At 35.4% G+C, this 15,364-nt stretch overlaps 1 protein-coding gene across 1 annotated transcript in view; it reads right to left on the reverse strand.

The window, feature by feature from the left end:
* The window catches only part of LOC128638476 (carboxypeptidase O), a 145,251-nt gene that overhangs the window by 101,197 nt on the left and 28,690 nt on the right, over positions 1-15,364 (reverse strand). Inside the window, exons 2-3 of the mRNA XM_053690448.1 lie at positions 12,744-12,806; positions 9,376-9,561 (exon numbers count right to left, since the gene is read on the reverse strand). Coding sequence (XP_053546423.1) covers positions 9,376-9,455 — 80 coding nt within the window. The 5' untranslated portion in view covers positions 9,456-9,561; positions 12,744-12,806. The remainder of the gene's footprint in view (positions 1-9,375; positions 9,562-12,743; positions 12,807-15,364) is intronic.

Raw genomic sequence — 15,364 nt, forward strand, 5'->3', positions numbered from 1 at the left:
ATTGTTTAATACTTGTGCAAGATAATAGAAGTTTTCCAAATATATCTTGGAATAGTCAAACATGTTGAAAGGGCCACTTTATCATTATCCTTTGTCCTGCAAAACTTGTGGTCAGCTGATAGTGAGTGCCGAAGTCAGTAGTGTCTATGCATCATGTGGTCAGTGGATAGTGAGTGCCGAATTCAGTAGTGTCTATGCATCATATGGGTTGCTTTTCCGCTATCTGCATGTAACTGATCCAAACAAGGAAACATTGTTATTATTTGCATTGTGATGGTTCCAAAGTTGAAAAACATGTATCAGTAGCTGATAAACAGGCAATAAATAGGATCAGAAAGATTGGAATTAACGCCTTGTTTGCAGTATACACAATTTGAAACAAGGGGGAGAGAACTGCTTAGTTGTTTCTTGTGTCTATACGTTAACATTCCCAACAGCAGAGCCACAATAGTACTATTTTGTAATGATTAAAATACACTTTTGTTTCAATGACTATTGGTGGCAAATATATTTTTAATCCATTAATTTTCTGTGACAAAACAATGTAGGTTTTCTTGTGATTTATCTTAAAAATACAATAAAGTCAAAATTAAACTTTCATGATTCAGAAAGGGCACACAATTTTAAACAACTTTCCAATTTATTTTTATTATGACATTTACTTTGTTTTTTTGGTATTCTTTGTTGAAGGCTAAACCTAGGTAGGCTCATAGGCTGATTTCTAAGCCCTTAAAGGCCACCTCTTATCTTAGTGCATTTTCTTAGCTTTTCACAGTTAGACAGTTCTAGTTCATGTGTGCCATATAGTGTGTGCTCACTCCCGTGGAGTTAAGCATGACTCAGCATTAATTGTCTGGAATGCAAGTTAAAGGAAATGAGATAAGAGGCAGTCTACAGAGACTTAGATACAAGGTAATCCCAGAGGTAATAAGTATATTAATATCAAAGTGTTGATTATGCAAAACTGGGGAATTAGTAATAAAGGTATTATCTATCTTTTTAAACAATAAAAACATGTCAAGTAGACAGTCCCTTTAATGTAATACATATATGCTTGGGAATAATATTAGGCAGGATCTGGTGATATGTATATAGAATAAGTAAATTGGTATTTCAAGCAGAACATAATTAATCTCTATAAAATTGTTGAGTTTGCCAGTAAATTAATTTGATGTTGTGGAGGCAACTACTTACATTGCACAGCTACGGGTAGGAAAATCTATTTAATTGGTGAATCATTAAATATGATTTCACTTTTTTCTTTTATTGTGTATCACTGCAAAGTCTTTCATCATATGTTATCTGAAGTAAAATGTTATTCCTACTGTTTAAGCTTATTCATTTCCAGGCTTAGTTATAAACAACCATCAACATTGTAATAGATAGCAAACTATTTTATCAGCAAAAAAACATGACTAGATATTGCATCTGCAAACTCAGTAAACCCTATACCTTGACTTTTAAAATGCATAATAGAAAGCTAAAGTTCAGACAGTAATGCAGGTGAAAGTGCTATATGTACTTATAATAATGCTATAGAAATATAGAACATTAACCGGTAATCTACATTAAAGTTTGCAGTATAAAAAAAATCAAATTCAACGTAAGTGTTTTTGGTTTCCTTTTCTTTCACCTTCTATTTTATTGGAAACATGCCCATCTGAGGGCTAGATTACACGTGGAGAGCAAATTAGTGCTCCCGCTCACACAACTTCCCTAGAAGCTTTTTTCTAGCGTCAGGTAGCACACGTATTACAATTTAAAAGTAAAAAGTTTGCGCACGAACACTAACCTGAAGCACGCAAAAAGCTTAATTGAATCCTGAACATGTTAACATATTTTCCCATAGGCTTCAATGGAGCACAAAAAGTGGAAAAGAAACATAACACTCTTACACGTTTACTCAAGTGCGCTAACCCAACATAAAATATGAATATTTCGCATTCCAATGTTCTTCACATAGCAGAATGTTTTATTTATTCTTAAATACACACACATATATATATATATATATATATATATATATATATACAGGTATATATATATATATAAATCCAGAAAAATATCAAGGCACTCTCCGTTATTAAAGACAAATATTACTCTTTAATGTGACGTTTCAGGGTTTTAACCCCTTCCTCAGATCATAGAAAACATGATCATCAATGTCACATACTGAAAGAACACCTTATACTTCCTATTCATGGAATCCCGTAAGCACAAAGAGTAGTATAGCATAACTATCTGGTTTCAAACACTGCGTGACAGGAGCACAATATGATAAATTACATACAGTCCCTGTATGGACAGCCACTTAATCTGTAAGAATTCCTTTGATTGAGGGCTAACCATTTCGCTAGGCGATACACATAAGTGAAAAAATGGATTTAATCACATACATATTGGCAACCTACTTGTCCCTGAACTAATATCCATAATAAACAAACGGATTCACCAAGTCTAATCGAAAAATAACAGGTTAGATTACATAGCCATTCATAGTGGATATGCCCCTCAATCATTGACTAAATGGGGTAAACCAAATAAAGCACTATAATACTGAGACCAGTAATGATATAGATATGTACATATATATGTATATACTGTATATGTGTGTATGTATATATATATATATATATATATATATATATATATATATACTATGTATATATATATATATATATATATATATATATATACACATTGGAATGTGAAATATTTACAGTAAATACACAGTTAAACACTTTATTAAATATGAATATTGCATTAAAATGTTTTTTCATGTTTTTAGCTACTTTACGGAAAAGGGCTATAATGCATATATATATATATATACATATATATATATATATATATATATATATATATATATATATATATGTCTTTTTTTGGCGCCATGTTGAACTTCCAGTAACCAGTATGAGAGTGTGGGAGCTATTACATAAAATTTAACACACCTGCTACCCATTCACACCTGAGACCTTGTAACACTAACGAGTCACATGACACCAGGGAGGGAAAAATGCTAATTGGGGTGTACTCACTATTCTTGCCAATGGTTTAGACAATAATGGCTGTGTGTTGAGTTATTTTGAGGGAGCAGCAAATTTACACTTTTATACAGGCCGTACACTCAATACTTTATATATATATAGCAAAGTGCCATTTCTTCAGTGTTGTCACATGAAAAGATATAATAAAATATTTACAAAAATGTGAGGCGTGTGCTCACTTTTGTGAGATACTGTATGTGTATATATATATATATATGTCTGTAAATATATGCATACGTATTTAGACATGTGTATCTATTTCTATGTTAAAGCCCTTTGCAGCCCTTTTTTTCTTATACCTGAGACCTCATATCTTTGAGCCCTTATAAATTTTTTTATGCAATATTTTTTTTTTTTATCAGTCTTATTAGGCGTGTAACTGTACTGTACAATGTATTTTTGATGTGTTTGGTGTAACTGTTGGCTAGAGCTCTGAAGTCCCACTAACCTGACACAAATTACAATCAATTTCACTAATCGAACGCGTTTAATTTTAACTCGTAATACAAGCGCTACTTCCAACACGTGCAAAAAAGCTGTGATAAACCCCTTATCACTTGCGTGCAACAGTTAGTGTGCCACACGTCATCTAGCCATAAATTAGGTAAACTTTTCAAGTTAGGACTGCAATACATCCAGAACATTCTTGTCTAGATTACGAGTCTTGCGTTAGCCTTAAAAAGCAGCGTTGAGAGGTCCCAACCCTGCTTTTTAATGCCCGCTGGTATTACGAGTCTGGCAGGTACAGGTGTACCGCTCACTTTTTTCTGCGACTCGAGCATACCGCAAATCCACTTATGTAAATTGCATATCCTATCTTTTCAATGTGATTTTCCTAACGCCGGTATTACGAGTCTTGGAAAAAGTGAGCGGTCCCTCTCCTGTCAAGAATCCTACCGCATTTAAAAGTCAGTAGTCAAGAGTTTTATGGGCTAATGCCGTAACATAAAACTCTTAACTAAACTGATAAAAAGTACACTAACACCCATAAACTACCCATTAACCCCTAAACTGAGCCCCCCCCCACATCGCAAACACTTAAATATAATTTTTAACCCCTAATCTGCCAACCGGACATCGCCGCCACTTTAATAAATATATTAACCCCAAAACCGCCGCACCCCGCCTCGCAAACACTAGTTAACACTAGTTAACCCCTAAATCTAAGTCTAACCTTAACCCTAACAACCCCTAACTTAAATATAATTTAAATAAATCTAAATAAATATTCCTATCATTAAATTAATTATTCCTATTTAAAACTAAATATTTACCTATAAAATAAACCATAAGCTAGCTACAATATAACTAATAGTTACATTGTATCTAGCTTAGGGTTTATTTTTATTTTACAGGCAACTTTGTATTTATTTTAACTAGGCACAATAGTTATTAAATAGTTATTAACTATTTAATAACTTCCTAGTTAAAATAAATACAAATATACCTGTAAAATAAAACCTAACCTAAGCTACAATTACACCTAACACTACACTATAATTAAATAAAGTAACTACAATTAATTATAACCCCCCACTAAATTACAGAAAATAATAATATAATTACAATTTGTTTAACCCCTTAACGACTGAGGACGTGCAGGGTACGTCCTCAGAAAAAAGGCAGTTAATGCCTGAGAACGTACCCTGCACGTCCTCAGTGTGGAAAGCAGCTGGAAGCGATCCTGCTCGCTTCCAGATGCTTTCCGGTTATTGCAGTGATGCCTCGATATGGAGGCATCCTGCAATAACCTTTGTAAGCCATCCGGTGCAGAGAGAGCCACTCTGTGGCCCTCTCTGCACCGGAGATCGGTGGCTTACTGCGTTGGTGGGTGGGAGCCGGACCAGGAGGCGGGTGGCGGCCATCGATGGCCCTGGTTGTGTGAAGGGGGGCGGGATCGTGGGCGGGGGGTGGCTGGGGGCGCGCACAGGAGGGTGGGGGCGGGCGCGTGCACGGGGAGGGAGCGGGTGGGAACCGCTACACTACAGAAAATTCTGAAATAAAAAATGTAAAAAAATGTAAATAATTAAAAAAAAAAACGATCAGCAAGGTGGTGGGGGTTTGTCTGTGTGTGTGGGGGGGGAAGCTACAAAGCTACACTACAGAAAAAAACAAATAACAAAAAAAAAGCACTTTTTATTGCAAACTGGGTACTGGCAGACAGCTGCCAGTACCCAAGATGGCCCCCAATAAGGCAGAGGGGAGGGTTAGAGAGCGGTTTTGGGGGGGATCAGGGAGGTTGGGGGCTAAGGGGGGGATCCTACACAGTAGCATATGTAAATATGCTAAAAAAAATGTATTTATTTTTTTAAAACCCTTTTATTTTAGTACTGGCAGACTTTCTGCCAGTACTTAAGATGGCGGGGACAATTGTGGGGTGGGGGAGGGAAGGGAGCTGTTTGGGAGGGATCAGGGGGTGGGATGTGTCAGATGGGAGGCTGATCTCTACACTAAAGCTAACATTAACCCTGCAAGCTCCCTACAAACTCCCTAATTAACCCCTTCACTGCTAGCCATAATACACGTGTGAGGCGCAGCAGGATTTAGCGGCCTTCTAATTACCAGAAAGCAACGCCAAAGTCATATATGTCTGCTATTTCTGAACAAAGGGGATCCCAGACAAGCATTTACAACCATTTGTGCCATAATTGCACAAGCTGTTTGTAAATGATTTCAGTGAGAAACCTAAAATTGTGAAAAAATTTACGTTTTTTTTAATTTGATCGCATTTGGCGGTGAAATGGTGGCATGAAATATACCAAAATGTGCCTAGATCAATACTTGGGGTTGTCTACTACACTACACTAAAGCTAAAATTAACCCTACAAGCTCCCTAAAAGCTCCCTAATTAACCCCTTAACTGCTGGGCATAATACACTTGTGGTGCGCAGTGGCATTTAGCGGCCTTCTAATTACCAAAAAGCAACGCCAAAGCCATATATGTCTGCTATTTCTGAACAAAGGGGATCCCAGAGAACAATTTACAACCATTTATGCCATAATTGCACAAGTTGTTTGTAAATAATTTCAGTGAGAAACAGAAAGTTTTTGAAAAAGTGAACGATTTTTTGTATTTGATCGCATTTGGCGGTGAAATGGTGGTATGAAATATACCAAAATGGGCCTAGATCAATAATTTGGGATGTCTACTAAAATAAAATATATACATGTCAAGGGATATTCAGGGATTCCTGAAAGATATTAGTGTTCTAATGTAACTAGCGCTAATTTTGGAAAAAAATGGTTTGGAAATAGCAAAGTGCTACTTGTATTTATGGCCCTATAACTTGCAAAAAAAGCAAAGAACATGTAAACATTGGGTATTTCTAAACTCAGGACAAAATTTAGAAACTATTTAGCATGGGTGTTTTTTGGTGGTTGTAGATATGTAACAGATTTTGGGGCTCAAAGTTAGAAAAAGTGTGTTTTTTTCAATTTTTCCTCATATTTTATCATTTTTTTTATAGTAAATTATAAGATATGATGAAAATAATGGTATCTTTAGAAAGTCCATTTAATGGCGAGAAAAACGGTATATAATATGTGTGGGTACAGTAAATGAGTAAGAAGAAAATTACAGCTAAACACAAACACCGCAAAAATGTAAAAATAGCCTTGATCCCAAACGGACAGAAAATGGAAAAGTGCTGTGGTCATTAAGGGGTTAAACTAAATACACCTAATCTAATCCCCGTAATAAAATAAAAAGCCCCCCAAAATAAAAAAAATCCCTACCCTACACTAAATTACAAATAGCCCTTAAAAGGGCCATTTGCGGGGCATTGCCCCAAAGTTGCCTGTAAAATAAAAATAAACCCTAAGCTAGATACAAATGTAACTATTAGTTATATTGTAGCTAGCTTAGGGTTTATTTTATAGGTAAGTATTTAGTTTTAAATAGGAATAATTTAGTTAATTGTAGTTATTTTATTTAGATTTATTTAAATTATGTTTAAGTTCGGGGGGTGTTAGGTTTAGGGTTAGACTTAGGTTTAGGGGTTAATAACTTTAATATAGTGGTGGCGAGGGTGGGGGTGGAAGATTAGGGGTTAACAATTGTAGGTAGGTGGCGGCGACATTGAGGGTAGCAGATTAGGGGTTAATAAATATAATGTAGGGTTCGGCGATGTTGTGGTCAGCAGATTAGGGATTCATAAGTATAATGTAGGTGGCGGCGGTGTCCGGAGCGACAGATTAGGGGTTAATAATATAATGCAGGTGTCGGCGATGTCGGGGACGGCAGATTAAGGGTTAATAAGTGTAAGATTAGGGGTGATTAGACTCAGGGCTCATGTTAGGGTGTTAGGTGTAGACATAACTTTTATTTCCCCATAGGAATCAATGGGGCTGCGTTAGGAGCTGAACGCTGCTTTTTTGCAGGTGTTAGACTTTTTCAGCCGGCTCTGCCCCATTGATTCCTATGGGGAAATCGTGCACAAGCACGTTTTGCTAGCTTATCGCTACCGTAAGCAGCGCTGGCATTGAGGTGAGATGTGGAGCTAAATTCTGCTCTACGCTCACTTTTTTGCGGCTAACGCTGGGTTTCTAAAGACCCGTAATACCAGCGTTACTGTAGGTGAGCGGTAAGGAAAAACTGTGCGTTAGCAACGCACCCCTTACCGACAAAAACTCGTAATCTAGCCGTTTTCTTACATTCAAATTGGTTAAACAAACTTTTTTGCTGGGTTTAAAAGGGGTTTATGTTTTGTTTTAATTTTTTTTAACATCTTGAGGAATATTTGTAACCCATATACAACTAGGACCCTATTGTGTTTATAGAAATATAAATTGAGCATGTATGATAAAAATAGCCACCTGAAAAGCCAATATGTGTTTTCCGTTTTTAAAATAATAAAGTTGTTAAATTAGATATATTCAAAAATCTGGTGCAAAAAGTTATTTCTGATGAATTAAAATATCTCTAGTGTGGTAACTTAGTGCAAAGTATGGTGAATATTTTTGAAGTGTCATCACTAAACAATAGAGGCATTTCAATGCAGATTTGACTAGATCACAAGCTAAATAATTGTGTGCGCGCAAATGGGCTCGCAGTAGCAATTAGCACACAGATCTCTGGTGAATTTTCTAAAAGTGCCCCAAATGCCCTCAAAATAGAGGGTATTATAGTTTTTTAGTTAAAAAGAAATTGAGCATTTTTTTAAAATAAAAACAACTGCACTAGGCAGTTTTGGGGCTTTAACGTTAGCCGTTGTGGGGTGTTAGAAAAAAAAAATGGCACTGATAACAACTATGGGAACTGTGTGTTCCCAGTAAATATATATATGCTTGTATACATATATATTTATTTGTTAATATGTGTGCATACATATATTAACACATAAATATATATGTACATAAGCATATACATACAGTATATATTTAAAAATGCTGCAATCACTGCGCTACTTTACCCCCTTCGGTGCGCTTAGGTTCTGATGCCATCTCTGACAGCATCAGAATGAGGCTCCCATAGGAGCCTATGGAAGCGCACTCTCGTGAGTGCAATGCTTCATAGCAATGAGAACATTAGCTCACTTGTAATCTAGCCCTAAAAGTTTAAATGTACATTAGTGAACCAGCATCATGCTTCACATTCCCCATACCCAGTAAACGTTATTGCTGAAACAGTGATAACGTTTATTAGAAATGTGTTTGCTAAAAAATGTATTTAGCAAAAATGCTTCTATTCAAAATTAAAATTCACTGATTTGGATTAGAATGGCCCTTTGAAGAACTGTACAAATAAAGTAATAATGTTGCTGGGAAGTATTAGCATATACATTTATTTTATATACTCTTCACTTTCTCTACAATATAATTAAAGTGAAAGTCAATCCTAGCATTGTACAATATACTTCATGTAGAAAGCTCCTTTTTTGTTTCAACCGAGCGCCGTTCTTAGCTGCTACAGCAGCCCACGGCTAAAAATTTTTTTGCTAAGATGTGACGTTTTCACCTCTTAGCCACTAGCCGTGCGGTAAATCCAGCTCCCATGGGCGCCAAGCCGGATTTACCGCACGGCTATTGGCTAAGAGGTGAAAACGTCTCCTCTTAGCAAAAATATTTTTTAGCCGTGGGCTGCTGTAGCAGCTAAGAACGGCGATCGGTTAAAACAAATAAAGGAGCTTTCTACATGAAATATCTTATACTTCATGAATAAAAATCCCCTTTATTTGTTTCAATAGTAAATCCTAGCGTTTGTACAACGCTAGCATTGACTATCACTTTAAATAAAAGAAGCAGAATTAAATCATTAATTTATTTTGGAAATAAATGCGGATAATAACTGTAAAGTCAAAAAAACAATTCATGCTTGCATACTCACCCTCTGTATTGCACCTTCAAACATGACCCCCCTAACAGTAATATGACCACCAAACAGATAGTCCATTGTAAATTCTTCATCCTCTCTTGCTGTATGTTCTTGCCCTGTGTAATATGATTGCAGCTTGCACTTGATCTCAGTGAGTTCACCACACTTTAAGTGGACAAATATATTAACTTTGAGAACCTGGCAATAAAGATAACGTTATCTATTATATTGTTATATGTTGTTACAGAAATATATATGAACCATACTACATCATCCATAAGTTATTAAGTAATATAATTTGTCAAAGTCAACATAGCAAGTAGTTTTTTGTTATACGCCTACATAGATTTTAAGTCTTTTCACACATTACATGCATTAATTAATCTACTAATGTGTTACTAAAGTGTAACTTTATTCAGATCAGAAGAAAGAAAGCAAGAAAGTGAGAAAGAGAGAAATAAAGAAGGAAAGAAAGAAAGTAGAGAGAGAGAAAGAAAGATACATTTTATTTACAAGAGGATAGAGAGGCCAATATGAAAAGAAGTAGGAAATTATATTGTTTTGGAAATAAATCAGGTACATTCTTAGCTAAATTAGTTAAAAATTAGAAAGTATATTGCGTTAATCCAGCGGTTAAAATTAAGCAAGTATATCATTCTAAGGGCAAGATTACAAGTAGAGTGCAAATTAGCGCTCCCTTTAGGGCGTTTCCTTTGATAGACAGAGGCTTTTTGCATGCATCGGGTTGCACTGTCATTACAAGTTGAAAGTAAAAAGTTTGCGCAAACCCCACACGTGCAAGAAAATGATGGCCAATGTGTTAACTTCTTCTTCCATAGAAGTATATGGAGTGCGGAAACACCCGACCACGTATATATACTGTATATATCTCTATGTTAAAGGCCTTTGCAGCAGTCTTTTTTTCTAACACGAGACCTTGGCGCCGAATTATCAAATTACCAAATTTGGAGCTTGATGCCCCTGTTTCCGTGCGAGCCTTCAGGCTCGCCGGAAACAGCAGTTATGAAGCAGCAGTCTAAAGACCCCTGCTCCATAACTGGTCCACTGCCTCTGAGGCTGCGGTCTGCAATCCACCCGATTCTATACGATCGGGCTGATTGACACCCCCTGCTAGCGGCTGATTGGCAGTGAATCTGCAGAGGGGGCATTGCACAAGCAGTTCTGGTGAACTGCTTGTGCAATGTTAAATGCCGACAGCGTATGCTGTAGGCATTCAGCGATGTCTGTCAGACATGATACGCTACAGCGTATCATGTCGGATAGACATTGATAAATTGGCCCCCTTATAACTTTGAGCCCTTATAATTTTTTAATGCAATATTTTTTTTTACATTTTTTTTAATCAGATAGTGTTTTTATGAGTGAAACTGTATTCTGTAATGTATTTTTTATGGGTTTTTTTGTACTACTTTTTTGTTTTGCATAAAAGTTAACCAATGCTCTGAAGTCACGCTTCAGCAGTGCTCGAGCAAACAAGTTTACTCTTAACTTGTAATACGCCGTCGTGTGCAAACACTTGCAATAAACCTGATATTGCTTGCACTTCAGTTAGTGCACCACTCATAATCTGGCCCTGTTTAGTTTTGTTAGCCCTGAACTGGAAGATATTTTACATCACTGTTGAATTCTTAAAGATGTATACTCTAATCCACACATTTATGTAGAGAGGGTGAACACATTTTGGAGCAACATTGAAATTCTTAAAATACTTTTTTTTTTAGTTAGAAACATTAAGGGCCAGATTACAAGTGGAGCACTAAATATCGCTTTTATGAAAGCGATATTTGAGCTCCACTGTGTAATACCGATAGCTAATGTGCACTGGTATTACAAGTTCACAGCAATGCAAACATGACCTCATGTTGGCATTGATGGGAAGTATTGTGCTCACAAGAGTGTGCTTCCATTGGCTCCTACGGGTGCCTCATTCTGATGGTGTCAGAAACAGCAACAGAACTTCCGCGCAGAGAAGGGGTAAGTAGCGCAGCAATGGCAGCAATTTTAAATATATATTTACTATATATGCTAATGTACATATATATATTTATGTGTTACTATGTGTATAACACATACATTTTTATGTATACAAGCATACACATATATATTTATGTGTTACTATGTGTATAACACATACATTTATATGTATACAAGCATATACATATATATTTATGTGTTACTATGTGTATAACACATACATTTATATGTATACAAGCATATACATATATATTTATGTGTTACTATGTGTATAACACATACATTTATATGTATATAAGCATACACATATATATTTATGTGTTACTATGTGTATAACACATACATTTATATGTATACAAGCATATACATATATATTTATGTGTTACTATGTGTATAACACATACATTTATATGTATACAAGCATATACATATATATTTAAAATTGCTGCCAGTGCTGCGCTACTTACCCCATCTCCGCGCGGAAGTTCTGTTTTATAAAATTAAGCCTGAGCTTGCAGTAGCAATAACCAATGACTTGCAATGGCTGATTAATTATCACCCGTTTTAATTTATCGCCCGTTTGCTGTAATCTAGCCCTAAATCATCCCAACTCTTCAGAAGAAATACTTTGGTTATAAAAATATTAGTACTGAACAAGGCCCCAGGCCCCAGGTGCTGCCTGATTGCCTCAATGCCAGAAAGACTTAAAGGGACATTAAACCCAATTTTTTTCTGTCATGATTCAGATAGAACATACAATTTTATACAACTTTCCAGTTTATTTCTGTTATCAAATTTTCTTTGTTTTCTTGTTATCCTTTGTTGAAAAGCTGGGATGTAAGTTCAGGAGTGTGCACGTGTCTGCAGCACTATATGGCAGCAGTTTTGCAGCAGTGTTATACATTAGTAGTAGCACTAGATGGCAGTGCTATTTCCTGTCATGTAGTGCCTCAGTCATGTGCATGCTACTTATCTTGGTAATCCTTCAACAAAGAATAAAATGAGAATAAAACACTTTTAATAATAGAAGTAAATTGGAAACTTTTTAAAATGTGTATTCTCTATTTAAATAATGAAAGACAATGTTTGGGTTTACTGTCCTTTTAAATTGTTTAAGTGGGTTTGGCTAACTGTTTTTATTTGTAACTTTGTTTCTTTTCTCTTACTATATACCATAAACATTTATTTGATATCATTTTTTTTAAACCATAATAAAAAAGAAAGACTGACCGTTAGTAAGACTTCTGCTTCTTAACCTTAATCCATTAATTATTTACTAAAGTGTAACTGTATCCAAAGCAGAAAGAAGAAAGAAAAGAGAGAAAAAAAGAGAGAGAGAGAGAAAGAAAGAGAGAAAGACAGATAGAGAGAGAGAACTGACTCACCATAAGTAAGACTGCTGCTTGTTCATCTGTCTGCAACTTCAGAGATTGCAGATGTCAAACAACCTAGATTTGTGGAAAATAATATTGCTTACTCTTTTTACAAACATTCCTCCATATAAAAGCTTTAAGCATTCTGCATTCCAAAGAATATTGTTTATCTCAATATATATCTTCAAAGTTGATTATTATTTTAACAGAATAGATCACTCATCTTTTAAAGGGCCGTTAATTCCCCAGAGAACGTTCAATTTTGCATTATGAAAACCATTGCATTGCACTTTCATGCTATTTTCTCTGTTTTTCTTGTACTTTAGTTCTAAAAATTGAAGCTGTAGAAAACAGAATCTAGAGTCTAGCAAATGATGATGCTTGAGAAAGCCTCATGGTCATTGGTGGAAGGGATGAAACACCTGTTGCGATTGATGTGCCCATGGTTGTTGTCATGAGTGGTGACTACCTGAAGTACAATTGAATTAAATGTATACTTGGGAGTTATTTTTAATGGAAGTTCTCTAGTTTGACCCATTACAATAAATACTTAAAAAAGGTGTCCATGCTGGATAAGATCGGATATAAGATCTGATAAGAGGCTATCTGTAGTCGCTTACAAACAGGCAGAAATGTAGAGGTTTAGAGGGTTTAAAGTATATTAATATAACAATGTTGGTTGTGCAAAGCTGGGGCAATGGGTAGTATCTTTTTAAGCAATAACAATTTTGGTGTAGACTGTCCCTTTAATCAATTAATAAATGCCCAGCATCCCTCAGAATTGTCAAAACCCCTAAACTATAGAATCTTGATGAAAACAAAGATGAAGGTTTACATTAGAAATGCATGAATATCCATTTCAATATTCAGACCCTGTGGTTGGAGACTGCCTAATTGTTTGATCCAAAAGGTCTCCCATTGTCTGAGTAATCTGTTCATGTCCCATATTTTTGGTGCAAACAATTCCACTATTCCAATGTCTATACCTTTTGCATTGTTTCCATGTACAGACATAAAATGTAAAGACACACTGTGCTTTTCAAAGGAATGAGTGATATTTTTAATATTTAAGAATCTGTACTTGATCTGATATCTGTATTCTTGTCTCATTTGTAAATATATATTTATGTTACATATATATACATATTTTGATGTTATGCATATGTTTTTTTATAAATAAAATCTAAGGTCATAAATGTAATAATTGTGTTTTTATTTGCAATAAATAATATTATGCTTTGATTTTAATCTTATACGCCTAGATTATGAGTCTTGGGTTAGCCTTTAAAAGCGAGGTTCCCAACGCTGGTATTACGAGTCTGGCAGGTACAGGTGTAATGCTCACTTTTTTTCTGGGACTCAAGCATACCACAAATCTACTTAGGTAAATTGCGTATCCTATCTTTTTAATGGGATTTGCCTAACGCCGGTATTAAGAGTCTTGGAAAAAGTGAGCGGTAGACCCTCTCCTGTCAAGACTCCTACTGCATTTAAATGTCAGTAGTTAAGAGTTTTATGGTCTAACGCCGAAACATAAAACTCTTAACTAAAGTGCTAAAAAGTACACTAACACCCATAAACTACCTATTAACCCCTAAACCGAGCCCCCCCCCACATCGCAAACACTTAAATAATTTTTTTAACCACTAATCTGCCGACCGGACATCGCCGCCACTTCAATAAATATATTAACCCCTAAACCGCTGCACTCCCGCCTTTCAAACATTAGTTACATTTTATTAACCCCTAATCTGCCGTCCCTAACATCGCCGACACCTACCTATATTTATTAACCCCTAATCTGCCGCCCACAAAAACGCTACAACTATATTAAGTGAATTACCCCCTAAACCTAAGTCTAACCCTAACACCCCCCTAATTTAAATATAATTTTAAATAATCTAAATAAAATTACTACAATTAACTAAATTATTCCTATTTAAAACTAAATACTTACCGATAAAATAAACCCTAAGCTAGCTACAATATAACTAATAGTTACATTGTAGCTATCTTAGGGTTTATTTTTATTTTACAGGAAACTTTGTATTTATTTTAACTAGGTAGAATAGTTATTAAATAGTTATTAACTATTTAATAACTACCTAGCTAAAATAAATACAAATTTACCTGTAAAATAAAACCTAACCTATGTTACAATTACACCTAACACTACACTATCATTAAATAAATTAACTAAATTAACTACAATTAATTACAATTAAATGAAATAAACTAAAGTACAAAACCCCCCCACTAAATTACAGAAAATAATAAAATAATTACAATTTTATTAAACTAATTACACCTAATCTAATCCCCCTAATAAAATAAAAAAGCACCCCAAAATAAAAAAAAGCCCTACCCTATATTAAATTACAAAAAGCCCTTAAAAGGGCCTATTGCGGGTATTGCCCCAAAGTAATCAGCTCTTTTATCTGTAAAAAGAAAGACAATACCCCCCCAACATTACAACCCACCACCCACACACCCAACCCTACTCTAAAACTTACCCAGTCCCCCCTTACTAAAACCTAACACTACGTCTTCACCCAACCGGGCAGAAGTGGTCCTCCAGATGGTCTGAAGTCTTCATCCTATCCAGGCAGAAGAAGTCCTTCAGACGGGCAGAA

This window comes from Bombina bombina, chromosome 1 (genome assembly GCF_027579735.1).
Source record: "Bombina bombina isolate aBomBom1 chromosome 1, aBomBom1.pri, whole genome shotgun sequence".
NCBI classification, from domain to species: domain Eukaryota; kingdom Metazoa; phylum Chordata; class Amphibia; order Anura; family Bombinatoridae; genus Bombina; species Bombina bombina.